Raw genomic sequence first — 27,720 nt, forward strand, 5'->3', positions numbered from 1 at the left:
TTTGGTCGATAGGCTGTTGGTCGACTGAGATTTCTTTAGGATGTTAAAGTTTCTAGATAGAACCCTTTGCCCCACAAAGGACCCTTGTCATCCAAAAAGGGTTATTCTGATCAAAACAGTTCTTGGTAGAACCCTATCCCTCTGCAAAGAACCCCTTTGGAACCCTTTTTTTCTAAGAGTGTATAAAGAACCATTTCAAAATCAAAATCATGTTTTTAATCAAATGTGATGATATTTGGATGAAACCAGATCAAAGTATGATGACCAAAGTACGAAAAAATGACTGTTGCTTATACATTCATTGACTTCATATGTATACAGGGTGGGTCACCATTGAGAACATGGTCTCATTTGCAAGGGAGCCCTGTGAACATGAACATACAATAAATAATATCAATATAATAAATACAACAAGATTATTCAAAACAAACACAACTCTCACATATGACCTTCCTTAAACTCGATCTAAACTGTCCAATGGGGGCCAGCGAGTCTAATTTCAAGGTTGCCTGAAGACTATTCCATGAGCTGGGGGCATAAAAACTAAAAGGATTTGTTCCCGTGGGACCTCCAGAACCAGCCAGTGTAGAGAGTGGGTATTACAAGTGCTGGATCTCCAGTTAATATCTGAGCTGAGGTAGTGGGGGAGTCTCTGGAGAACCGTTTTTATATACAAAAAGTAACCAATTTTAAGCCCTTCTGGTAGTCAGAACTATACGAAATGCAGTGATATCAACAAAAATGGTCCCCAGTGAAAAGAAGGCAGTGCTGAATAATGGACTGAATCTAAAGGTTTTAAAACAGAGGCTGCCGCATGCATGTGGATTATATCCCCATAATCAAGTACTGGGAGAAGCGTTGCTTGAACAATCCAAAATGAGGCTGGATGTATTTCTAGAAAATAAACTAATCTTAAATCTCCACTTTTTTTCAATATAGCACATCATCTAAGAAAATAGTTTTATGGTCTAAACAATACAGCACATAATCTAAGAAAATAGTTTTATGGTCTAAACAATACAGCACATAATCTAAGACAAGTGCAGCTGCTGAGACAGTACTATGTCCAGGTCTAAAACCAGATTGGTGCTCATTAAGAATAGAATGAGAAGTTTAAAGTTCTCAGCTGAGAGTTGGCCAGGGACTCTAAAACGTTGGCGTGGCAAAATAGCTTGGAAATTGGACAGTAGTTATCCAATTCAGAAGGATCTCTGCCTTTGTGTACGGGGAGGACTTCCAGATTTTAGGGATAACCCCAGAAACAATTGTCAAGTTAAAAACATAGGTTAATGATTCTAAGGTTAATGATAAGTGGGTCAGAAAGCTATAGCAAAAAGGATCAAGGGAGTCAGCCTCCGCCGATTTTTTTTTTTACATACATTTTCAATAAGGCACTTAGCATATCATAGACATCCAATGGTTGAAATTAAAATGAGGAATGTGTATCTGGGAATGTATCGTTCTCTGCGACTTGGCTCGAAGTGCATTAAGAACTCCCTCAGCTGGAATCAGAGTTTTCAGAAGCTAATTTATCAAATCGGTGGCCCTCAAATCAAATCAAAATGTTATTGGTCACATACACATGTTTAGCAGATGTTATTGTGGGTGTAGCGAAACGCTTGTGTTTCTAGCTCCAACAGTACAATAATATCTAACTGTAATGCTCGTTGTCGGTGGAAGGAAGAGTGGTCCAAAGCGCAGCGCGGAAAGTGATATTTATTTACAAGAAACACTCAAACAAAAATAACAAATCCAAAAACGAAAGCGAACAGTTCCGTCAGGCACAGACACTAAACAGAAAATAACACCCCACAAAACCCAAAGGGAAAATCCCAACTTATATATGATCCCCAATCAGAGACAACGATAGACAGCTGCCTTTGATTGGGAACCACACTGGCAAAAAAACAAAGAAATAGGAAACATAGATTTTCCGACCCGAGTCACAACCTGACCTAACCAAACATAGAGAATAAATAAGGATTTCTAAGGTCAGGGCATGACACTAACAAGTAATATTGAACAAATTCACAACAATACACACAATACACACAAATCTAAAATAGAGGAATGGAATTAAGAATATATAAATATTAGGACAAGCAATGTCGGAGCGGCATAGACTAAAATACAGTAGAATAGAATACAGTATGTACAGTGCCTTGCGAAAGTATTCGGCCCCCTTGAACCTTGCGACCTTTTGCCACTTTTCAGGCTTCAAACATAAAGATATAAAACTGTATTTTTTTGTGAAGAATCAACAACAAGTGGGACACAATCATGAAGTGGAACGACATTTATTGGATATTTCAAACTTTTTTAACAAATCAAAAACTGAAAAATTGGGCGTGCAAAATTATTCAGCCCCTTTACTTTCAGTGCAGCAAACTCTCTCCAGAAGTTCAGTGAGGATCTCTGAATGATCCAATGTTGACCTAAATGACTAATGATGATAAATACAATCCACCTGTGTGTAATCAAGTCTCCGTATAAATGCACCTGCACTGTGATAGTCTCAGAGGTCCGTTAAAAGCGCAGAGAGCATCATGAAGAACAAGGAACACACCAGGCAGGTCCGAGATACTGTTGTGAAGAAGTTTAAAGCCGGATTTGGATACAAAAAGATTTCCCAAGCTTTAAACATCCCAAGGAGCACTGTGCAAGCAATAATATTGAAATGGAAGGAGTATCAGACCACTGCAAATCTACCAAGACCTGGCCGTCCCTCTAAACTTTCAGCTCATACAAGGAGAAGACTGATCAGAGATGCAGCCAAGAGGCCCATGATCACTCTGGATGAACTGCAGAGATCTACAGCTGAGGTGGGAGACTCTGTCCATAGGACAACAATCAGTCGTATATTGCACAAATCTGGCCTTTATGGAAGAGTGGCAAGAAGAAAGCCATTTCTTAAAGATATCCATAAAAAGTGTTGTTTAAAGTTTGCCACAAGCCACCTGGGAGACACACCAAACATGTGGAAGAAGGTGCTCTGGTCAGATGAAACCAAAATTGAACATTTTGGCAAGAATGCAAAACGTTCTGTTTGGCGTAAAAGCAACACAGCTGAACACACCATCCCCACTGTCAAACATGGTGGTGGCAGCATCATGGTTTGGGCCTGCTTTTCTTCAGCAGGGACAGGGAAGATGGTTAAAATTGATGGGAAGATGGATGGAGCCAAATACAGGACCATTCTGGAAGAAAACCTGATGGAGTCTGCAAAAGACCAGAGACTGGGACGGAGATTAGTCTTCCAACAAAACAATGATCCAAAACATAAAGCAAAATCTACAATGGAATGGTTCAAAAATAAACATATCCAGGTGTTAGAATGGCCAAGTCAAAGTCCAGACCTGAATCCAATCGAGAATCTGTGGAAAGAACTGAAAACTGCTGTTCACAAATGCTCTTCATCCAACCTCACTGAGCTCGGGCTGTTTTGCAAGTAGGAATGGGAAAAAATGTCAGTCTCTTGATGTGCAAAACTGATAGAGACATACCCCAAGCGACTTACAGCTGTAATCGCAGCAAAAGGTGGCACTACATAGTATTAACTTAAGGGGGCTGAATAATTTTGCACGCCCAATTTTTCAGTTTTTGATTTGTTAAAAAAGTTTGAAATATCCAATAAATGTCGTTCCACTTCATGATTGTGTCCCACTTGTTGTTGATTCTTCATAAAAAAATACAGTTTTATATCTTTATGTTTGAAGCCTGAAATGTGGCAAAAGGTCGCAAAGTTCAAGGGGGCCGAATACTTTCGCAAGGCACTGTATACATATGAGATGAGTAATGCAAAATATGCAAACATTATTAAAGTGACTAGTGTTCCATCATTAAAGTGGCCAGTGATTTAAAGTCTATGTATATAGGGCAGCTGCCTCTAAGGTGCTAGTGATGGCAATTTAACAGACTGATGGCCTTGAGATAGAAGCTGTGTTTCAGTCTCTCGGTCCTAGCTATGATGCACCTGTACTGACCTCGCCTTCTGGATGATAGCAGGGAGAACAGGCAGTGGCTCGGGTGGTTGTTGTCCATGAGGATCTTTTTGGCCTTCCTGTGACATTGGGTGCTGTAGGTGTTTTCCCCCGGTGAAGCTTTGGGCAGACCGCAACACCCTCTGGAGAGCCCTGCGGTTGTGGGCGGTGCAGTTGCCGTACCAGGCGGTGATACAGCCCGACAGGATGCTCTCAATTGTGCATCTGTAAAAGTTTGTGAGGGTTTTAGGTGTCAAGCCAAATTTCTTCAGCCTCCTGAGGTTGAAGAGGCACTGTTGCGCCTTGTTCACCACACTATCTGTGTGGGTGGACCATTTCAGTTTGTCAGTGATGTGTACACTGAGGAACTTGAAGCTTTCCACCTTCTCTACTGCAGTCCCGTCGATGTGGATAGAGGGGTGCTCCCTCTGCTGTTTCCGGTTGTATTTAATAACACCACAAAAAATGTTGGGATAATAATGTAATAAATAACACAGAAAATAAATACTGCAAAGTTGCTTAGGAGCTAGAAGCACAGCTGCCCTATCTGTCAGCGCCATCTTTACCTACTGAGGCAAAGTGGTTATTAAAAGCACACCAAATGTCCATCTTATCTGTTATGTGAGCAGAGGCTGTCATAACCTGCTTTGGTCATGAGGGGATGGTGTTCTGTTTTAGAGATCTGACTACCTTCCAGAATGAAGCTGGATTCCCACGATTCTCAGATATACATTTCAAGAAGTACTGTATGAGGAATGTGCTTTTCTAACCTGGGATAGGCATCTATTTTTTAAGCTTTTACATAGAATCAGTCAGCCTAGTCTTAGCCCAAGCTAAATTTCTCACCTGATGTTTCTTTGATAGTTCAGGGATTAGCTCTATCCCTTACACTTAGTTTATTGAATGGAGCATGCTTATCTGCAATAAAATAATGTAGGGACTGATCTGAGTCAGAGATATCTGTCACAACCCCCATTCACACAATCCTAGAACAGACAAGAATGGTTGTCATTGAAATTCATATCATTTGTCATGTAACAATGTGAGTGCGAGATTTAGGTAGTTTTATGCAGGCAATGGGACAATGGTCACTGAACTCATTAGCAAATATTCCATTGGTTGTATACTTGTGAGGGGCATTTGTCAAAATAATATCTAAAAGAGTAGATTTTTCAGGGTGTTTAAAGGGCGGGTTCAACTGAGTTAGATTTAGCTCAATCAGAAGCTGGCATCAACTAATTCTGATTAAGATCAACCAAAATGAATAAATCAGATTTGGCATAGTCAGATAACAAGTCAGACAATTGGCTAAGAGCACTTGTTGGTTGTAAATATGGTTTGAGAGGCCAGAGCTATAATAAAATACATTTTTGAGATCAAACTGCTGGCATTTACATGAATCAGTTCAATGTCACAGCTGCAGGATTTCAGATCAGATGGAATCTCTAATACAAACATTCTATGCTCAATTGATAACCCCTTACTTGAAAATACCATAGGGCTAGTTTGAAATGGTATAGATAAAAGATTGTCTAGAACTGTACCATTGTGCCTATGCTTTGAGCGAGGAAGTAGACTAAAACAAGAGTCAATGAGGGTTACCTGTTGCGAACATGCAGTATGAAGATAATGCTGGTAATTTATGGTTGGGATTACCTAAGCGAAACATGGGGTGTTGGTAAGTCAATGTCTCAGCGCAGCCTTGAAATGCAAGACCAGGGTCCAGGCACCAAGATGATTTGGATGGACCCCATCCTCTCTGTAGAGTATCTCTTGTTTCCAAACGATATCAAAGTTATCCACAAAAGTAACTCCAACAGAGTTAGAGTAGATTCGTAGCGAATCATGTAGTGCCAGCAAACTACTGAATCTTTCGCTGACACGACTCAGTGGTGGCACTGGGGGCCTGAAATACTTGGATGCTTGTTGGATTCTTTCAGAGTTCCAATCAGTTCTTTAAAATCCTGTTTCAGCCACTCCGAGCTAGCAATCCTAATGTAATTAGATCCCACATGGATTACTATAGCGACAGCTCCCATGTTCTGGTGTAAAATGGTAGGAAGCAGCCTAGTATTATCTTGTAACCAAGCCCCAGGATAGCACAATGTTTTTGAGTCTGGGGCAGAGTCCCTCTCGGGAACTTGGAGAATAATAGACCGAGGCAGAATCTCCCTGGGAAGGAGGGTGGATAGGGACGAAGGCGCGAGAATCTCCATAACCAAGACGGCGAAGCTATTGAACAATTGGATTTGGGTTGAGCTTCCGAACACCAAAGAAGCCCAACTAGCCACAAGCGACTTCTCTCCATTTGGCCTACGGCGGGTGACATGCTTCCATGGTTGGGCAGCAGGATTGGAGACAGTATAATCCGCTAAATCCACCAGAAGTAACGGTCCTGCTCCATGTCCCAGGGGAGTGGGAGACTTCTTCGGGAAGGGGTCCCTGGAAAGCATTGGCTATTAAGTCAAGGAGTGTTGACATGGTGGTGATACTCTCAACATCTCGGAATGGCGTCCAGGCTGTGGTGTAGAGAAGGAGAAGGTAGGCGGGGGTACATTCCCAAGTAGATTAGGCAAATTTTGAATTTGTTTTCTAATAGTAGCCACTTCTTCCCTATGGTCCTCTGCGAGTAAACAATTGTTCCATCGGAATTCTGGTCGGTCCACATTGTTCCAGAAGAGAGCATAGTATAAGTACAGCTCCTGCAGTGCATGAGATGCTTGCTTTTTACCCTGAATGGGGAAGCCTCCGTGGGAAGAGACATAGGAAATACATCCGTGGCGCAGAGACAGCAATTTCAGGCAAAGCAAAAATATAATAATAAAAATAGACAATAACTGATGTATTTTTCTGGACCTATACAGACCGTTGGTAAATACAGCCAATACAACAACAAAAAAGATTAAAGGGAATAGACTGTAGCCTGTTAAACATAACTTCCTGTGAAAAACAATTCACTGTCAAACAAATATGTGTACTCGCTCTCCTTCCAGTCAAAAGGTGTGTGTGATGAGTGTAAAAGTGTGCTTGACCTAAAGTTTGATCATGAAGTTACTGGTCCCCTCCCCGTGTCAAACACTTGGATTCAGGAGGCGGGATTATTAAGGGGATAGAGTGACGTCACCATAACTCTCTCGTTTTAATACACCAATGGTAGCGTGACATTCTCTTACTTAATTTAAATAAGTACCGCCTAACTAACATCGGAAAAGGCATGTATGCATAGGGGCGTGGTTTAAGTAGATGGATAGTTACTCTACTGGTGCCATAATTTGACTGTATGGTGTCAGCAAGTATAATTCAAAGTTTACAATATTAACCTATGGCAAAGACACGTATATGTTTCTCCTTTCATGTGTGTCTGGTGTTAGCTAGTTACTGGCTAGCTAGATCTTCAGTCAGCATGGAACAAAAGTGTGGGGGGGAGATTCAAAACTCTGACGCAGTTGTCATGTCAACACATCCGTCAGTGCCACATCACAAAAGACACACCAAATGGGAGATGTATAAAAACAAAATCTAAATAAATGTGTATCACAACATTTTCTTGAGATACTTCTACTGCAACACTGCGCCCAAGTTTCTTGACATAGGCCTTACAAAGAGCAGTCAGTCAAAGTGAATAAATTAATATACGCTTCCCGCCCACTCAGCCTGTCTTTTAAAATGTCTTGGTAGTTAGCCATGAGAAGAAAAGTAATTTTTCTTACATTTTGAGCATTTCTATCCCCCCAAAATATTATGGGTGATATTTTAGTCACTCAAAAGGCTATTTTACATGGGAATCAGATTGACTGTTCAGGACCTTTAAAATTCCATGAGTGTTATGATTGTGTTAATTGACAAGTTGAATCAGGTGTGATAGCACTGGAACCACTGGATGTTGCTGAGAAGAGAATTGACCACTGACTTTGTCTATTGACACAAGGCTATAGGTGAGTCTTTCACAAAACAATGCTACCGGCCATAGTCATCTATAACATGTTGTACTGGCATAACACAACAGATTAGATCAACTGGAATGGCACTCTCACTCACCATTGCACAAAAAAGAGCCGTACGCTACGCCCCAAAAATGTAAATGAGCCGTCACCTTTTGGGAACTGCAAAGAGTTCTTTGAGTAATTATGGTTCCACATAGAACCATCACCATTCCCAAAGAACTCTTGATGAACCCTCTTTTCTTAGTGTCTAGGTTAGGGCTGAATCAAATTAGGATATAGTGTATCTCTAAATACACATCCGATTTAGTGCACGGGCGCAACTTCAGCCTTGTGACCTGTCTGCAGTACACAATATTAACGGTATCGTCTCAAATAGCCATAATGGCATCGCATAGGCTAGAAAAGTCAACCTTTCTACACCCGTCCCATAACCCTGCATAGCCTAGGTTACAGATCAAGCCTACAGTTAACGACCGCTATGAATCATGGGTGAATACAGAGCAGAGCGTAAACTAAACGGTCCCTAAGAGGCTATTGGGAATATTTCCAAAACGACAACAATTCCCTTCACCGAGTAAGCTATTGCCCGTCAAATGTGCAGCGTGATTAGGCAAATCAATGGGCAATTCAGTAAAGAAATAACATAGGAGAGCTGCAGTTTAAACAAAGTGCAGGCTACTGTAGCGGCTATGACTGCAAAATTGTGTGCCAGACCGAAACTCAGATAAGCATGTTGAAAAAACAGTTAATATTAACAAAATGGAATGCACAATTAGCCTACATTTGAGCAAGATCCTAACGCATACACCCTTAGAAAAAAGGGTTGTAAAAGGGTTCTTTGCGGAGGGATAGGGATCTACCTAGAACCTTGAACATCCTAAGATCCCGTTTTGGAAGAAAGGGTTCTTTGATGATTCTTTGGAAGGCAAGAAGGGTTCTACATGGAACCGTGTATAATATTTCACAGCATGCTCTATTGCTGGGAGATTTTCAGAATTGTTCGGTTTACTGTAATATCTGTGTTTTTTTTTTTACGTAAGTTGATTAGTTAATACATTTTATGCTACACAAAGATAAATAACATAGTTTTCTAAACAATCTGTTGGATTTATTGCACACGTTACTGAAATGGTTGTTACAGTTTACATGATTGAGGTAGTCTCAATATTGTACCTTCCCTACCCCGGCAGTCATTCTGTTGGATATCTTAACTCTGGCTGGGTTCAAGGTAGATCCCTTCATAGATGCTTCTAGGAAGAACCTTTAGATGATAAAATGGTTCTTGGTAGAACCCTACATAGAGGGTTCGAGGCAGAACCATATACAGGGGGTTCTTTGCAGATCCCTGCAAAGAGGGTTCTACCCAGCACCAAAAAAGGGACAAACTGAAAAACACTGTTCGGTTCTACTTAGCACCTTTAATTCTAAGAGTGTAGTTTAAAATCAATATAAACCAACAACCTAATATGTAGGCAATGTAGAGGGAAATGAATGCAGCCATATCCTGCAGACTTACGCCGAGTTGGTTGTCTCAATGGTTGGTTGTCACAGCGTTAATTACTCCCAATCTAAATGGCACTGTGTAATATTTGTAAGGTTCAAAAGTGTGAAATTCTTTGAAATAACTCCTCCACCTGGTCAATTCATGTCAACATGACAAAACATTGAGGTGAGGAGAATTTGTGTTTTTCATAGGTGAAAGTACAAAGGAAATTATTGGTATTTTACTTGTAAATGTTTGAATTATGGGAGTATCCTTGAATAGTTATGTGCACACACAAATGTACAAAAAAATGTAATGTTATTCTAACGGAGTAAATGCTTAATTTTGTTAGGAATATTGTTCCATCAAACAAAGGCTTGGCTATTTATAAGACTGTATGCAATATTGCTTAATTTCATGTTACAAAAGGAATAAGCTACTAGCAAATATTGTGACAACCAACCCCATACTGTGTGTCATCCAACCCCACAATGGGGCTGTTGGTGTGTGACATCCAACCCTGCAATAGGGCTGGTAACTGGTTGTCACAAGTGGACTGAATGTTTGGTGGCTTTATAACTCTTCTTTGGAATATAAAAAGGGTCCTCATTTCAACCCAATACCTTGGTCTTTCTCTTAATATTGAAAATAATACTGTAAAGAATACTGGTGCTGAAAAATACAAATGAGAGTAATACTTGTGACAACCAACCCCGGTCTCCCCTAGTGAGTTGACCATCATCATCATAGAGCAAAAAACAAGCCGTCACTCAGACCCCTGTCCCATAGCCAACAAACCAACCCCACCACTACACCAAACCGAAGAAACGGTTTCGTAGCCTACCTGCACAGCTGCCAGTCGCATCAGCAGCGCGACTAAGGTTCGAAACATGATTAAATCCCTCCTTCGAATGTGTTGGGAAAAGCCCCAATCTCTCTTCGCGGATCAATGCGAGAATGTTCACTAGTAAACGAGCAGCTGCAGCATGTAGCAGCCTCGTCTCTCTCCTCGCCGTCCCAGTTCTGTGCTGTGCTGCTGAGCGGAGTGCACTCTGTCTGGTACTGAGGCTGAATGACTTAACTGGCTACCAGTCGGACCGACCGACAACACGGGCCTCAGTGTCTCTACCTACCGGATAACATCAGATATGGCAGGAATCACACAAAGATCCTCTTCGCCCTGTCTCTCTCCTCTTCTCTCCCGGCAGAGAATGACAGACCACACCCCTCTTGTACAACCAAATTAGTCCTACCCTACACAACTCTCGAAGGGGTAAACATGCTTGGATGAGGGAGTTGGGTACAGGAATTGACTTTTGATGTGAAACAATGAAGGCCTATGATTGAGCTGTAAAAAATGAGGCTAATGAATGACCATGTGAAGTGGCGCTCTTGGTGGTAGTTTCAACAAGCTCTCACAGTCCCATGTCAGAATTAGACATTCATCCATGTTTCTCAAACGTCCAATTTTAAAGTTGTTCCAAACATCACATTTAGAAGTGTTTAAGGTTAAGTTTAGGCATTAACTCCGAAATTGTAAGATTAGGCATTAACTCTTAATGGTTAAAATAAGGGTTAAAGGAAAGGGTTAGTCTAGCAATACTGAAACCTACTTAAAGGTAACAGCACTCACTGTTGCCCCTAGTGGCCGGTATCCACATCATCTCCCGATGTCCTCAGACATCGATGGACATCAATACTGACTTGTATCACGGGTGACCTGGCTCTTCAGTGAGGAGGCAAGACAAGATGTTTGCAACGGACATGCAGAGTGAGGGATTATATTAGTTAGAAGGAAAGGCGCCTAACCCAACTAACTAGACAGTAAATCAACTCTGGTAACGCCATAGAGAACTATTCTTTGTATCTGTCCCACTATGGCATTTTATCTGAGCGCACAGGCAGCACCATTGAGGCCATTTGCATGTTTAACTGGGCAAGTCAGTTAAGAACAAATTCTTATTTACAATGACAGTCTACCGAGGAACAATGGGTTAACTGCCTTGTTCAGGGGTAGAAAGACAGATTTTTACCTTGTCATCTCAGGGATTCGATCCAGCAACCTTTCGGTTACTGGCTCAACACTAACCACTAGGCTACCCGTCGCCCCCCATTTTTCGGTCACACTTTATTTGGATAGTCTGGATTTTCCATCTGTAGATGCTCATGCTAGTAACAAACTATCTGTTGATAAGCAACTACTTGCAAAGGTTATGGTTAGGTTTAGAATAAGGGTTAGGGTAAGGGTTAAGGCTAGTCTTAGGATAAGTGCTGAGAGCGAATTACTGGAGCTTTTTAGTGCAGTAGGATTGTACTGCAGGCTGAGAGATGGGCCAGGATGAAGTGAGCAGATGTCGGAAACAGGAGCTGGACTCAACAATGGTGAGACATTGCATGCCATCCTGGCCAGTTGGCCACTAACAGGATTGGTGATGCAGCCAGTACATACACACACGCTCATTGCTTCATACTTGCGCTTTCTCTCTCTCTCACACACACACTCACACACACACTGATTGTCCTGGGATTGCAAGGACATTGCAGGTGTATGTTTGTTATTTGTAGGCTAATTGTTTGTGTGTGTGTGTTTTCATGCAGTGTCTCAGTGAAGCGAAAAGCTTTCAGCAGTTCCACTAAGTGGAGTCAAAGCCCAACGCTGATCACTACACTCCTCCCGCACACCTCTAGACTCTCTCTCTCTCTCTCTCTCTCTCTCTCTCTCTCTTCCTTCTCTCTCTGAACCTTCCTCTATCTTTCTCCCTCTGGCTTTTGCTTTCTCTATATGCCTTTACTCTCTCTCCACCTGTGCCTTTCTCTCTCTCCATCTCACTCTCTTCTCTATGCCTCCCCCCCCCCCCCCCCCCCACACCCCCAATAACCCTCATCATGACCCTGACAACACACTCAGAACAGAAGGACTTTCTTCAGACAACTGTTCATGGTTGCCTCCCCATGATGGAATCCATCCATAGATGGAATCCTGCCCCCACGGAGGCACTCACACTGAACACACCTACCAACTGTTTGTGAGTACTCCGTGGCCAGGTGGGTCTGGGACAGTTTTGTTACTCCTTTCTGCATTAGAATTGTCACTGCTGCTCAAGCTAGCCTCTGTTCTCTTCATATGTCCACACAGCTGTGCCCTTGAAAGATCTGAAAATAACAGGATGGACCAAAAACGGGTCACTCTCAGACATCCCTTTGTCTTTGGCAACGTGACTAAGTTACTCAGAAACAAGAGAGGAAAAACACTGGCTTCTTCTGACTTACATCAGAGAAACAGACAGTGGAAATGTACAGGTTTAAGGCTCATACAGTGCATGTGTATAACAAAGTTTGTCATTTGTTCCATCAATAAACATATGCGTTTCTTTGCCATAGATGAACAGGGTAAACTTTAAATGATATTTGCTGACACCCTACGGTCAAATTTTGACACCAGCTATCTAGATTTATAAACCGTGCCCCACCTCATGGCCTCAACTGCACCATTTGTTTTCTCTCCGTTGCCTACACGCACTTTAAATATTTGGATAATAAAGCATTTAAAGCATATTGAAGATAGAACTGAACTCCTAATGAGTTCCGAGAGATGATCTGTTGTCCAATGATTATTATTCATATTATTAACCCTGCATTATAATGATATAAAAGCCCCTTAGATATTCTCACAGACCAGATACAAATCCTATTCATAATGAATAACCAGATGCGTGGCAAGCTTGATTTTTACTTACTATATTACGTATTGGATCACTAAAAAATATAACTTTGACATTACCATGTGGTGTACCAATAAAATGGACTGAAGGGGACGTAGACATACTCTGCATACGAATCCCGAAAGAAAGTAATGATCTCACTCCAATACATTTTTATAGAAAGTTAACAAAAATAGTTAAGATCTTGCTACTATGGAAAGGTCTATTTGTGGAAGAATTACCCTGAGTAAATCTTTAGTCATATCACAGGTTACCTATTTGCTTATGGTTTTGCCTACACCTAGCGACCTGTTTAAATTATTTGCGATTTTTTTTTTTTTTGAAATTACTTTATCAATTGGAACCTTTATCAAGTGGAAGGGGGGGGGGGGGGTAAGGAACTTGTCTGTCGGCCCTGCATTAAAGACCAAAATTGGTAAAAGAAAATTGTTATAATAAAAAATATATACCAGTTTCATTTAAGGACCAAAAAACTGACATCTGTGCCTGTCATGCCCTGACCTTAGTTATCTTTGTTTTCTTCATTATTTTGGTTAGGTCAGGGTGTTACTAGGGTGGGTATGTTAGTTTTTGGATTGTCTAGGTTTTTTTGTATATCTAGAGTTTTTTGTATAGCTAGAGCTTTTTGTAAGTCTAGGTATTTGTATGTCTATGGTGGCTTGAATTGGTTCCCAATCAGAGGCAGCTGTTTATCGTTGTCTCTGATTGGGGACCATATTTAGGTAGCCATATTCCCTGGGGTATTTTGTGGGTTCTTGTCTATGTGTAGTTGCCTGTTCGCACTCATGTTTATAGCGTCACGGTTCACTCTGTTGTTTTTTTATTTTGTTAGTTTGTTTCAGTGTTCATTCGTTTAATAAATTAAGAATGTACACTTGCGCCTTGGTCTCCTCCTTACAACAGACGTGACAGTGCCATATACATCAGATTACAAAATAGTTAGGGAGAGATTTTTTATGTACCGATTCCATGGCAACATCATTTATAAATTGACACTTAATTTTACGTTCCTCCTGAAAGCCCTAATATTAAAAACAGTCAAATGCAGTCTCTCCGTCACCCACACACACGTTTAACATTTGGATATTAAAGCATTTAAAAGCTGACATTGTGTCACGCCCTGACCTTAGAGAGCCTTTTTATTTCTCTATTTGGTTAGGTCAGGGTGTGATTTGGGTGGGCATTCAAGTTTGCATATTTCTTTGTTGGCCGGGTATGGTTCCCAATCAGAGGCAGCTGTCTATCGTTGTCTCTGATTGGGGATCATACTTAGGCAGCCCTTTATCCCACCTTCAGTTGTGGGATCTTGTCTTGGTTTGTTGCATGTTTTTGCACTACGAAGCTTTACGTTCGTTGTGTTGTTTTTTTTTGGTGGAACATTAATAAAGAAAATGTACGCCTACCACGCTGCACCTTGGTCCGGTCATTCTACAAACGAGGAGCATAACACATTGGTTGATTTTTAATACTTTTGACAGCCAGAATTCTGACTCCACCCATAACTTTTGGACTTTTAAAAATTCCCAGAAGGCATGGATTATTATAACCTACTGCAGCCTAAAACCTATTGGCGCAAACAAAGTTTACATGATAGGCAATTAGCAGGACAACAGACTCTTCAACCTTTACAAAAGAATAGCTTGGCTAGGTGTAAAAAAAAATAAAAAAAATTGCAATGTTTTAAGTACTTTAAAGTTTTACCTTTCTAACTACAAACATCATGCAACCGCAAAATGTCGGGTAAAGCGTACACTGTACAGTATTTCTTCAAAAAGAGGAGTGGGATACACAACTGAGCAAGAGGACAAGTACATCAGAGTGTCTGGTTTGAGAAAAAGACTCCTCACAAGTCCTCAACTGGCAGCTTCATTAAATAGTACCCTCAAAACACCATTCTCAATGTCAACAGTTGTCACGTCCTGACCATAGGAAGCCTTTATTTTCTATGGTAGAGTAGGTCAGGGTGTGACTAGGGATTTAGGCTAGTTTATATTTTTTATGTTGGGTTCTAGTTTGTTTTTTCTATGTTGGTGTGTTGGTATGATTCCCAATTAGAGGCAGCTGGCTATCGTTGTCTCTAACTGGGAATCATACTTAAGTAGCATTTTTCCACCTGTGTGTTATGGGATATTGTTTTGAGTAAGTGTATGTAGCACCTCTGTTGTCACGGTTTGTTGTTTCATTTGTTAGTTTTGCAAAGTTTCACTATTAAATATTATGTGGAACTCAACATCTTGGATTTAGTTTTTTCTTGGAATAAAAACACCATAATATTAATAAAATTAATTAAGCTAAATTTCTTAAAATCAATCCCATATACTATGTTCTTCCAAAAAAGGTTTTAAATTCTCTAGTACAGACAATATTAAAAACATTCAAATGCTTCTCAAAGATCCCCTCTGGTGGTCAAACTAGCACTAACTAGCATTAATGGCAACAATGGCTGACCACGTAAATAACGTGCCATAGAATTCTTGCGGCAGCCCGCAAGCTGTGCTGCAGTACGACACAACTTTTAAAGGAAGAACCACTGTAGTAGATGAATGGCATCTATTGCTAGTGACAGCAAGTTGCCTGTAGTTTATTGGTATCATTTTTCCAGTAAGTTAATGTGAATTCTACAATAACTTACTGACAAAGGGTTTTCAGTTAAGAAATCACAAATTGACTGTACATTCTGGCAACAAGTTGTCATGAAGTTACTGGAAATGCACTCCCACCTCTTTACAGTGCAGCCAATTACTGAGTAATTACAATGTTCTTACAGAGTTTGCAGAAGAGACCGTGTCAAATGAGGTGCTTAACCTGCATTAAACCATGACTGTTTACATGTAATTCATGTAAATTATGCTTTTTAAAGTCAAATATTCTCAATAACATTTGACACCCGGGTTTTTCACATGCTCACATTTTGGCACGTGTAGTTTCACGGTATCACATTCAAATGTTGCATCCCCATGATCCCCATGAGATACTGATAATATGTCACTGTGAAGAGAATTGTATTGGATTCACCATTTGTGTACCACGTCTCCTAGAGGTCTGAACCAAGAGTTTGACTATCAGACCATTTCTTACATGAATATGTCACTTTGATTTGTCTTGCCTTCCATGTCACCTACTTGGTCATTTTTATAAATATATATTATTTTCTGTAACTACTACATGTGCCCATCTCATTGTTGTCAAATTATAGAGATAGAGATTATAGAGATAATTATTAGAGATACACAAATTGTTTTTGACCCACCATGCGTCATGTCCGCAATGGTCCGCAATGGTCATGTGAGGTGAAATGTGTATATTTTGAGATGTGAGCACTCAGTTTGTTTGTTTGTTTGACCTGACAAAGCTCCGTTTCGGATCGAAAAGTTGTCAGTAAAGCGGTGAATTGGGAGCTTTAACAGTGTGCGGGCCTTCTTGTTCTTTACTAGCATCCCCATGTTTTCCCATTTGGTTCACAAGATCATGCTTTCACATGTGCTCAAATGTTGTTACGTGTAATTTCATGGTAGCACATGTAAAAAATGTTACATCCCTTGTGTAACATTTATTTCACAGATCATGTTTTCACGTGTAGTTTCGTGTTATCACATGTTCATTTTCTATTATGTTATTGACTGTTTATCCCATGTGTAACTCTGTGTTGTTGTTTGTGTCGCACTGCTTTGCTTTATCTTGGCCAGGTCGCAGTTGTAAATGAGAACTTGCTCTAAACTGGCCTACCTGGTTAAATAAAGGTGAAACATATATATATATACTGTATATATATATATAATTTTTTTTTAAATCACATATTGTCACATTGATCACTTGAGATCACACAAGATCATATGTTTTCACGTCTTCACGTGTGAAATTCAGGTGTTTTTCCTGTAAGGGTTCCTTGCTTCTCTTTCTATATTGCATCCTCCCCTCGCTCTCTTTCTCTTTCTCTCTCTCTCTGCATTTACCACGTCTCTTTTTTTATTTTCCACTTACTCTCATGCCCACTCTCTTCCTCTATCCCTAATCTGTCTCTGATTAGCCATGTGTCTCATCTTGATTACTATCTGTCTCCTCAAATCATTCCAGAGATCTTGCTAGGGTACTGTGGCATGTTAGTATAGTGTGTGTCTGTGTTTATGTATGTAGGCTAGGCATTAGGCAATGTGTGTGTGTGTGTACCTTTTAGCACTGTGGTGTGAGTGTGTGTGTGTGTGTGTGTAGGCTAGGCATTAGGCAATGTGTGTGTGTGTACCTTTTAGCATTGTGGTGTGGTGTGTGTACCTTTTAGCACTGTGGTGTGTGTGTGTGTGTGTGTGTGTGTGTGTGTGTGTGTGTGTGTGTGTGTGTGTGTGTGTAGGCTAGGCATTAGGCAATGTGTGTGTGTGTGTGTGTGTGTACCTTTTAGCACTGCGGTGTGTGTGTGTGTGTGTGTGTGTGTGTGTGTAGGCTAGGCATTAGGCAATGTGTGTGGGTGTGTACCTTTTAGCACTGCGGTGTGTGTGTGTGTGTGTAGGCTAGGCATTAGGCAATGTGTGTGTGTGTGTGTACCTTTTAGCACTGCGGTGTGTGTGTGTGTGTGTGTGTAGGCTAGGCATTAGGCAATGTGTGTGTGTGTGTGTGTGTGTGTGTGTCTAATAAAAATGTTTTGATTTGTTTTACTGCTTGTGTAAGATTTTGACTCTGGTCTCAGTCATTAGAACAAAAAAATTATATGCAAAACTATATTACTTTCACCTTGAGCCCCAGTCTCAGGATGTCTGATGATTGGAGCTCCTGTTTATATATGAGATATCGCATATTCAGTCTATAGGGCCGGAGGGGTTAGTGCTCGAAATGGCGAACCGCTCTGATGAGAGGGATCTAATAGATATCCCTGGGCCCGGGCACTTATCTGGGCTGGGCAATGAGCAGCATTCAGTCCTGTCTGTGGAGTTCAGCACTGATACCTTCTCCCTTAGCACTTTTTGCTTTAGTTAGCTGCTAGCTGTGTGTTCATAGTAACTAGCCTAGCATAGTCTAGCATAACATTAGCCCCAGAGATATAGGCTAGGTACAGTAATATGCTCACTGTACTCTAATTATCTTTAGCACTTTAGCTTGGTCTGACACAGAATGCTTTCTAATGGGTCCTGGCCAGGCCTGCACTGTTAAACACTTATCCATAACCTCCCTGCTCTCAGCACTCAGCCTTTAAGTGCTGTGCTGCACATCAACATTTGTCCAAGTTAACATTAGTGAGCAGAGCTCAGAGCTCCCCTCCACTGCTGTATACTGGAATAAAGTGAGTTAGGTCAGCCTGTGACATTGTTACAGTGTAGTTGCGTCCCAAATGGCACCCTATTATTCCTTATATAGTGCACTACTTTTGTGCAAGCGGCCGCCTTACCCACACAACATTGGGGCCCTCTTTACATATTTCCACTAATGGATGCACCTCATCATCCATTGCTGCTGTGTTTTCACACTGTGGTAAATCACCCAAAAGATATGTGAGTTTATCAAAATTGAATTTGTTTTCGAATACTTTGTAATCTGAGGGAAATATGTGTCTCTAATATGGTCAAACATTTGGCAGGAAGTTAGGAAGTGCAGCTCAGTTTCCATCTCATTTTGTAGGCAGTATGCAAATAGACTGTATTCTCTTGAGAGCCATGGCTGCCTTCAGCAGCTTTTCTCAATAGTCTGGACATAGTCAAAGATGTCCTTAATTTTGGGGCAGTCACCGTAGTCAGCTATTCTGCCACTGTGTACTCTCTGTTTGGGCCAAATAGCATTGTAGTTTGCTCTTTTTTTGTAAATTCTTTCCAATGTATCAAGTAATTATCTTTTTGTTTTCTCCTGATTTGGTTGGGTCTAATTGTGTTGCTGTCCTGGGGATCTGTGGGGTCTGTTTGTTTGTATTTTAGAGCAGAGCTTAGGGGGCTCTTCTCCAGGATAATTTCTCTGTAGGTGGTGGCTTTGTTATGGATCGCTTCCTTTTAGGCGGTTGTAGAATTCAACGTCTCTTTTCTGGATTTTGATAATTAGCGGGTATCGGCATAATTCTGCTCTGCATGCATTATTTTGTGTTTTACATAGTACACAGACAATATTTTAGCAGAATTCTGCATGCAGAGTCTCAATTTGGTGTTTTTCCCATTTTGTGATTTCTTGGTTGGTGAGCGGACACCAGACCTCACAACCACAAAGGGCAATTGTTTCTATAACTGATTCAATACTTTTTTAGCCAGATCCTAATTGGTATGTCAAATTTTATGTTCCTTTTGATGTCATAGAATGCCCTTCTTGCCTTGTCTCTCAGATCGTTCACAGCTTTATGAAAGTTACCTGTGGCACTGATGTTTAGGCCAAGGTACTGTATGTATTGTTTTTTGTTTGTGTGCTTTAGGGCAGGTATTTCTCGCAATGCCGTAATTGGTACGCCAAATAAAAATGTGATTCACATTGGAAAAAAATAGTGTTCAGCGAAATAACAACACAATGTCAAATACAGGTAGCCTACTCAAATAATTAACATCCAATCACAATAACCGTTACTCTCACTGGAATTCCACTAATGCTCCATATGTAGCCAAACGTAGTTGCCACTCATGTTGGTATCTGTACTGATGGCGCAAAATAAATGACAGGGAGATATAGTGGAGTGGTACAAGCGTGCAAGCAATTGCTCCCAGTGCCACTTGGGTTAACTGCAGCATCCAGCGAGAGGCTCTTGCTGCCAAGGGAATGCCTGACAGCTTGAAAGATGTTTTGGACACTACAGCGAAAATGGTTAACTTTGGTAATAAAGGAAGACCCCTGCTGATGAAAAACATCCCCAAAGAATGATGCTGCCACCCCCATGCTTCACTGTGGGGATTGTATTCTTGGGGTGATGAGAGGTGTTGAGTTTGCGCCAGACATAGCGTTTTCCTTGATGGCCAAAAAGCTCAATTTTAGTCTCATCTGTCCAGAGTATCTTCTTCCATATCTTTGGGGAGTCTCCCACATGCCTTTTGACAAACACAAAATGTATTTGCTTATTTTTTTCTTTAGTCAATGGCTTTTTCTGGCCACTCTTCCGTAAAGCCCAGCTCTGTGGAATGTATGGCTTAAAGTGGTCCTATGGACAGATACTCCAATCTCCGCTGTGGAGCTTTGCAGCTCCTTCAGGGAATACGTGGTCTGTCGCACGGTAATTTGGTAAAAAGCCAATTTGACATTTGCTCACTACATTGTTTTCATAGAGGACATGTACGAGTCAGGAAATTGTCTAGAAGGGATTGAATTTGTTGTCGCCTAAATGTTTTTGGGTAAATTTCCACACTACCATCCCTCCATCTGTAGAATTTCTAAATATTATTCAGTTCCTTTGGCTTTGATGCCTCATGATTGAGCATAGCACTGTTTAAGTTGAGTGTGATTTTGCTGTGATCTGATAGGGTGTCAGTGGACTGACTGAACACTCTAAGAGACTCTGGGTTGAAGTCAGTGATAAAGTAGTCTACAGTAGTACTGCAAAAGATGAGCTATAGGTGTACCTACCGTAGGGGTCCCCTCTAAGCCTACCATTGACTATGTACATACCCAGCGTCCGACAGAGCTGCAGGAGTTGTGGCCCATTTTTGTTGCTGATGTTGTCATAGTTGTGTCCAGCGGGGCATATGGGGGAGGGAATGCTGTCACCTCCAGGTAGGTGTTTGTCCCCCTGTGAGGGTGTCAGGTTCTTGTCCAATTCTGGCATTTAGGTCACCACAGACTAGTACATGTCCATGGGCCTGGAAATTGTTCATCTACCCCTTATTCATTTCTAGCAAGATGTAAAATGTTCCTGTTTTGACAAATTTAACAGAGTGGGTTAGGTCTGCAATATACCAAATTAGTATACTCAGGGGGAGTCTCTTCCCTGTTTCACACCTGGTAGTATGGTGGATGGGACTACCAGCTCTCTGTAACCTAGCGGGCAACCAGTGGGTACGTCTCCTTTATACCATGTTTCTTGTAGGAGGACAATGTGTGTGTTTCCAATTTATTTGATGAAGTCTGGGTTCCTGCTCTTTAGGCCAAAGGAAGATGACCCCAGACATTGTATATTCCAGTGTGAGATAGTAAAAGCTTTGTGTACCATAGTATATTTTTCTATATCTTTATGTACAGTATCTTAGTCTTTCTTCATCTCTCTGTTTATCTCGTCATCCTCTGCCTTTTAGGGATCTTAACACTTCAGATTTCTCCAGTGTAATAGACCTGAACCTTTATACATGCACGCCACTCAAACACACACACACACACACACACACACACACTGTTTTATCTCTCTATTTCTCTCCTTCCCACTTTCTGTCTCTCTGGAACACAGACACTTAAATGATGCTCTGTCATGTTATTTACACATCATCAGACGTGTGGGCAGCTGCCCAAAATCCCTGTGGGAATGTAAGGTATATAATCACTCACTGCTGGGCCTCCTTCTGCTGACCATCAGCTTTTACCACTCTAGACTTTAACTCAATAAAGAGAGATCACATGCAATAAAGCTTACATTTAACTCCCAGAGAGGTCTTCTCTTTGTCAGTAAAAAAGTTTGGAGCTGGTATATAGCAAACCTCTTGTAGAGTGGACTTTCACGCTCTGTGATGAGTCTGCAACTTTGAAAGTCTAACATTGTATCAGCCATGCACCTGTGTCTGTTAACCCCCTCTCTCTCTCCCTCTATCTCTCCCTCTCTCTCTCACACACACACACACACACACACACACACACACACACACACACACACACACACACACACACACACACACACACACACACACACACACACACTCTGATGAAACTCAAACTCTCCTAGCTTCCTAGTCTATTTTAACAAAGAGTCTCCTCTGGTGGAAAACAGTCAACCTGTTCTCTGTGGCCCTTCATTTACTTTTCATTAACTTAGAATTTGTCCCAAATTGCCCCTTTTTCCCAGATAGTGCACTTCATGATGCTCTCTGCACTTTTAAATGACCTCTGAGACTATCACAGTGCAGGTGCATTTATACGGAGACTTGATTACACACAGGTGGATTGTATTTATCATCATTAGTAATTTAGGTCAACATTGGATCATTCAGAGATCCTCACTGAACTTCTGGAGAGAGTTTGCTGCACTGAAAGTAAAGGGGCTGAATAATTTTGCACGCCCAATTTTTCAGTTTTTGATTTGTTAAAAAAGTTTGAAATATCCAATAGATGTCGTTCCACTTCATGATTGTGTCCCAGTTGTTGTTGATTCTTCACAAAAAAATACAGTTTTATATCTTTATGTTTGAAGCCTGAAATGTGGCAAAAGGTCGCAAAGTTCAAGGGGGCCGAATACTTTCGCAAGGCACTGTATATATATCTATATAGTATATATATATATATATATATATATATATATATATATATATATATATATATATATTTATATTGTTGCATGCGTGGGCACGCGCACACACACACCACACACCACACACCACACACCACACACACACACACACACACACACACACACACACACACACACACACACACACACACACACACACACACCTCAGGGCACACACACTAATGGCTCATTAGCCTTGTTACCCAATGACACCAGTTAACCAAATACCCACACAGCCATCCGTTGGCTTAGAAAGCACATACAACGTATTAGAACAAAGTAGTACGACAAAGTATGTTTTTATTTGTGTGTGCGTGCATGCGTGTGTAAGAGTGAGGGTTTTAGTCTCCACTGATTGAGACACTTTTGGAAAACTGATGCACAGGCTGCATTAAGACAATCAGATCAGTTCTGATGAAGAGCTGATGTGAAAAGCTGATGTGATTGGTTAAAATACCAATTAGTGGGAAAAATATCTGAATTGGGCCGCCTGTCTAAATGCAGGCATTCAGAAATTTTATTTGGTTAGTGAAAAATATATATGTCTGAATTGGTTGTTTTTATTGTCTGTCTGCAATAAAGAAAGCCATTTCCTGAGACAATGCACAAGCCCACAGTAATATGAGGAGAAATGCAGGACTGTATAGCAGCAGTTAATGAGAAATACCTCAGCAAAAGCCTTGGACTGCCACTGTATTGAGCTGGAATGAATTGTAAGAGAAAGATAACATTTTGAAGTATTTTTATGGTATGAGAGTTGTGCTATGTCACTTTCCAATAATGCTAGATATAGGCCCACACGCACATCCCCCACGGACATGCTCTCTCTCTCTCTATCTATCTCACACACCTTTAAGATCCATTGAACTGGTCAAGGGAGGAAGTGAGATACTGTCCTATTTGGTTGATGGGTTAATAATCAGCTCTGAAGACAATCAATGCCTTTCAGTCCACTTAAAAACACTGTAGTATACAATGGTAGTAATACTATAGTATTCACTGTATTGTTTTTGTGGACTAAAGTCAGCAGAAACACTACAGTGAATACTGTAGTATTTACTGTAGTAAACGGTACTATACTGTAGTATTTACAGTTAACTATATTTTTTTGATTGATATGATTTATTTAAGTGTTATATAGCTACCGGTGCCTTACAAGACACTACTGAACATAGTATAGTTTTCCATGTACTAAAAACAAAATAACATTTTACAAATTAAACGCATAGAATAATTATGGCAAGCACAGACTACACTACACAAACAATACATTTCTCCTTCGCCTCCAGGCATTGTGAACACACTGAGCAATCTCAAATTTAAATCAAATCAAATTCTATTGGTCACATATACATGGTTAGCAGATGTTATTGAGAGTGTAGGGAAATGCTTATGCTTCTAGATCTGACAGTGCAGCAGTATCTAACAGATAATATCTAACAATTCCACATCAAACCTAATATCTAACAAATTCCACAACAAAACCTAATACACACAATATAGTAAAGGAATGGGATAAGAATATATAAGTATACAATATATTGATGAGCAGTGACAGAGCAGCTGAGATGCAATAGATAGTAAAGAATAGATAGTGAAGGATAAAGTATACGGTATATACATATCAGATGAGCAATGTGAGATATGTAAACATTATTAAAGCGGCATTATTAAAGTGACTAGTGTTCCATTTCTTAAATGTGCTGAGAATTTTCCAAATCCAAGCAACTATCCTGCAGTATTCCCATGAAATTGTGGGAAGGTTGTGTGCAAAATAACCATAGGACAACCACTGTCTCACTCAGTTCTAAGAAACATATGGTCCTCAGAACATTATGTGCTAGCTGGGGATATAGTAGGAACCTAGATCAATGAAATGCATTCTGTACTGAAGAAGTTTCTATTTTGTGTTTGTGTCGATAATACAGTATGTGACTAGGAAGAGAGGTGGAGGAAGAACGGAGGAAGGAAAGGATAGGAGAAAGAAGTAGATTTGAATGGAATGGACTCGATGGATGTATGAATATTGTACCGTATACTACTGTACTCTGCTGTATTGCAGTCTACTGTGTACTGAGTGAGACATAATAAAAGACACGACAGAGGTAGTTAACAGGGAACAGAACTATACTGAACCCTCAACTCAACCCTATTCTCCCAGTTTACCTTTACACACTGCCCCTCCCCGGTTCCCACTAAGAGCTTTTTTCACCTTGATGAGATAAAACCCATCAATAGGAATCTCATTGTCTCGCTGACGCCACGTCACTGACTGGTAGCAGGGCAATGATTTATCATTTAAGTGCATGAAGGCATCTTTACACACAGTGATTCAGTTTGATGTGTTTGCCCTTTGTGGCGCAGCTAACATCTTTAATTTTCTTTAATTTTCTTCTTATAGCATTGCAATGGAATTGTTAGAGAATTTCCAGTCATCTGGTGATTTTCAGTACCTATACTGTTCTCTTTGAAGTAGAAAGAAAAATCGATATAAGTTTAAATATTAAACATGTAAAAAACAGAACGTAAGCAGAATCCGTGTGGATGAGGCAAGGTAGACCAAAAAGATGTGACTGGTCTGGGCCATATCGGATCTTGTGAAGGCTACTGGACATGCACATGGTTTAATCATACATAGACAACATCGGCCTGAACTTGTGAAGAATTTTGGACAGGAACATTAGTTAATCAGTTAGAGGCACCATTAGACCTGCAATAGGAGTGTGCATGTCATGCCACCAATATAATCGATGCCCCAATGCCTGAGCCAATAAGAGAATGGAAACTAAGAAAGACAACAAGATTCATAAAGTGGAGTGACGATGTTATGTAAGGGTAAGACTGTATAAAAGTGTCACGATTGTTGGAAGCATACTCGGACCAACGTGCAGCGTGATCTGGGTTCCACATCTTTTATTTGAAATAAGTGAACCACACAACAAAACGATAAAGACTAAACGAAATGTGACGACAATGGAGTGCTAACATGCAACTACACATAAACAATATCCCACAAAACATAGGTGGAAAAAAGCTACCTAAATATTATCCCCAATTAGAGACAACGATTACCAGCTGTCTCTAATTGGGAATCTAATTATTAGAAATAATAAACTAGACTAACCCCCAGTCACGCCCTGAACTACTCTACCATAGAAAATAAGGTCTCTCTATGGTCAGGACGTGACAAAAAGCCAAGTACTAAGAATGGAGAGTCAGTTCTTCCATGGAATTGCTCGGCTTTGTTACTGTTTGCAATAAAGTTAATTTGATTTCACAAGCTCCGGTCAAAGGGCTCTGGTCAAAACAAGTTCACTGTACAGGGAATAGTGTGCCATTTGTAACGTAACAGTGCTATTGTTGGACTTGCCGCCACATGCACTGTGCACGCCTCATGAGAAGGGAGAGAAGAGAGAGACATGTTTAACACAGAAATGATCTCAGAATAGAAGCACTGGGATATATTGTTTTTAGGGTCTAACGGAGCAAAATGTCAGAAGTGTGAGTGCCTGTGACGCTCTCTCACATCCTCCAACAAAAACCTGGGTTCTGTTCATTAGTTGATGCAACGGAAAATGTTTTAAAGTGCTTGGCAATAGAAACAAAGAATGAGTGTGTGACGGTGTGCCTATGAGCCATCACCATGTCGGGACACTTTCCCCCATTTCTCCTCACACAACTGGACTGACTGTTTGGTACAACCACCCCCTCCTCGCTCTATAGCTATCTCTGACAGTGTGAACATGTTAAAGACACTGATCTTTCTCTCTACTTCTTTTGGATACTCAACTCCTTCTATATATTTCTCTCCGCTGTTGTCCCTTCTACCTCCCACCCATTCCCATCCACCCTCTCACTCCCCACCCTCTCTCTCGTTGTCTCTCCCTCCCCACACTTTATCTGTTTCTCTCCCTGTTTCCCTCCACTTTATTGTCCTCTCTCTCTCCCTCTCCCTTTCTCTCTTTCCTTCTCTCTCTTCCTCCTGTTCCCTCAAATGTCTTTCCCTCTTATTCCCTATATCTCTCTCCCCTATATCTCTATCCTCTTCTCTGTCATAGAGCCTTAGTGTCTGTCTGTTATCTCTAGTTTCTGCAGGCTGTCTGGGTTGCTATGGTTCAGCAGGCTGTACACAGTACAGGGAGGCCTAGCTGAGCCTAGTCACACATGAGAGAGTGAGTGATTTGTCCTCCATAGCCCTTGTTCATTAAAACAGATCAAGAGATAGCATTAGCATACAGCACTAACATTGACTGTCATTACCGTAAGTGTGCTAATCACAGCAAAGGCCATTGTTTGTTTTGACTTGGTTAAGTAGGCTTTGTATGTGTGTTTGGCCTATCACGGCAGTGACAATGAATGTAAATAAAGTGGGTCTCAGGCTCACATTGACTGTGTCCCAAATGGCACCCTATTCCCTATGTAGTGCACTACTTTTAACCAGGGCGTATATGGCTCTGGTCAAAAGTAGTGCACTATGTAGCGAATAGGGTGCCATTTAGGATGCAATATTGTATTCCCATGCGATCTCAATGTCACCTGGCCTCTGTCACTTTGTCACACAGACAGAATGAGAGTATATTTAAGCAATCAGGAGAGTATCCTGCTACTACAGAGACTGGGTAAAGACAGAATAAAACAAAGGATGTGCCCGCTTTTAGGCCGGGATACATTTGTCCCAAATGGCACCCTATTCCCTATTTAGTGTGCTATACGTTTAACCAGGGCCCATAGGGCTATGGTAAAAAGTAGTGCACTATATAGGGAATAGGTTGCTATAGTATTTGGGACGTTACCCAGACCTCTGCTTGGCTAGCTGTAATATAATGATGTCTAAAGGAAACTAGTTTGATGCAGATGCTTTCCTTCCACACAATGTCTCCTACCGCAAAACTCTGAACAAAACACAATGTACCTACTCTAAACTGCGTGATGATTCTTTCAACCACGCACCCAGACAAGTTTAGCTATCTTTTGAAGTTTAGCTTTCTTTCATTGCACCTAAACAAGTTGAGCTCTCTTAAAAAGTCAACCATATCTCTACTCCACCTCAGGGCCAATTGCACCAACTGTTCCTACATATTTATGAGGTGTAAAACAAGAGAAGCAGGCCCGGATCTCACCTCGAGCCATGGAGAGAAGTTATAAAACAAACCACAAACTAGCACTGTTTCCTCAACAGCTTTTGATGCAGATACCCTGCCAAAGGGTTGGATAT

The 27,720-nt window shown here is 40.9% G+C and overlaps 1 protein-coding gene across 1 annotated transcript in view; it reads right to left on the reverse strand.

Annotated features, from left to right (window-relative positions):
- Positions 1-10,620, reverse strand: part of LOC110521744 (cadherin-2) — an 83,617-nt gene extending 72,997 nt beyond the window's left edge. The window contains exon 1 of the mRNA XM_021599575.3: positions 10,252-10,620. Coding sequence (XP_021455250.3) covers positions 10,252-10,299 — 48 coding nt within the window. The 5' untranslated portion in view covers positions 10,300-10,620. The remainder of the gene's footprint in view (positions 1-10,251) is intronic.
- Positions 10,621-27,720: the final 17,100 nt, after the last annotated feature.

This window comes from Oncorhynchus mykiss, chromosome 4, assembly GCF_057628025.1.
Source record: "Oncorhynchus mykiss isolate SJ-2025 chromosome 4, ASM5762802v1, whole genome shotgun sequence".
Taxonomy (NCBI): Eukaryota; Metazoa; Chordata; class Actinopteri; order Salmoniformes; family Salmonidae; genus Oncorhynchus; species Oncorhynchus mykiss.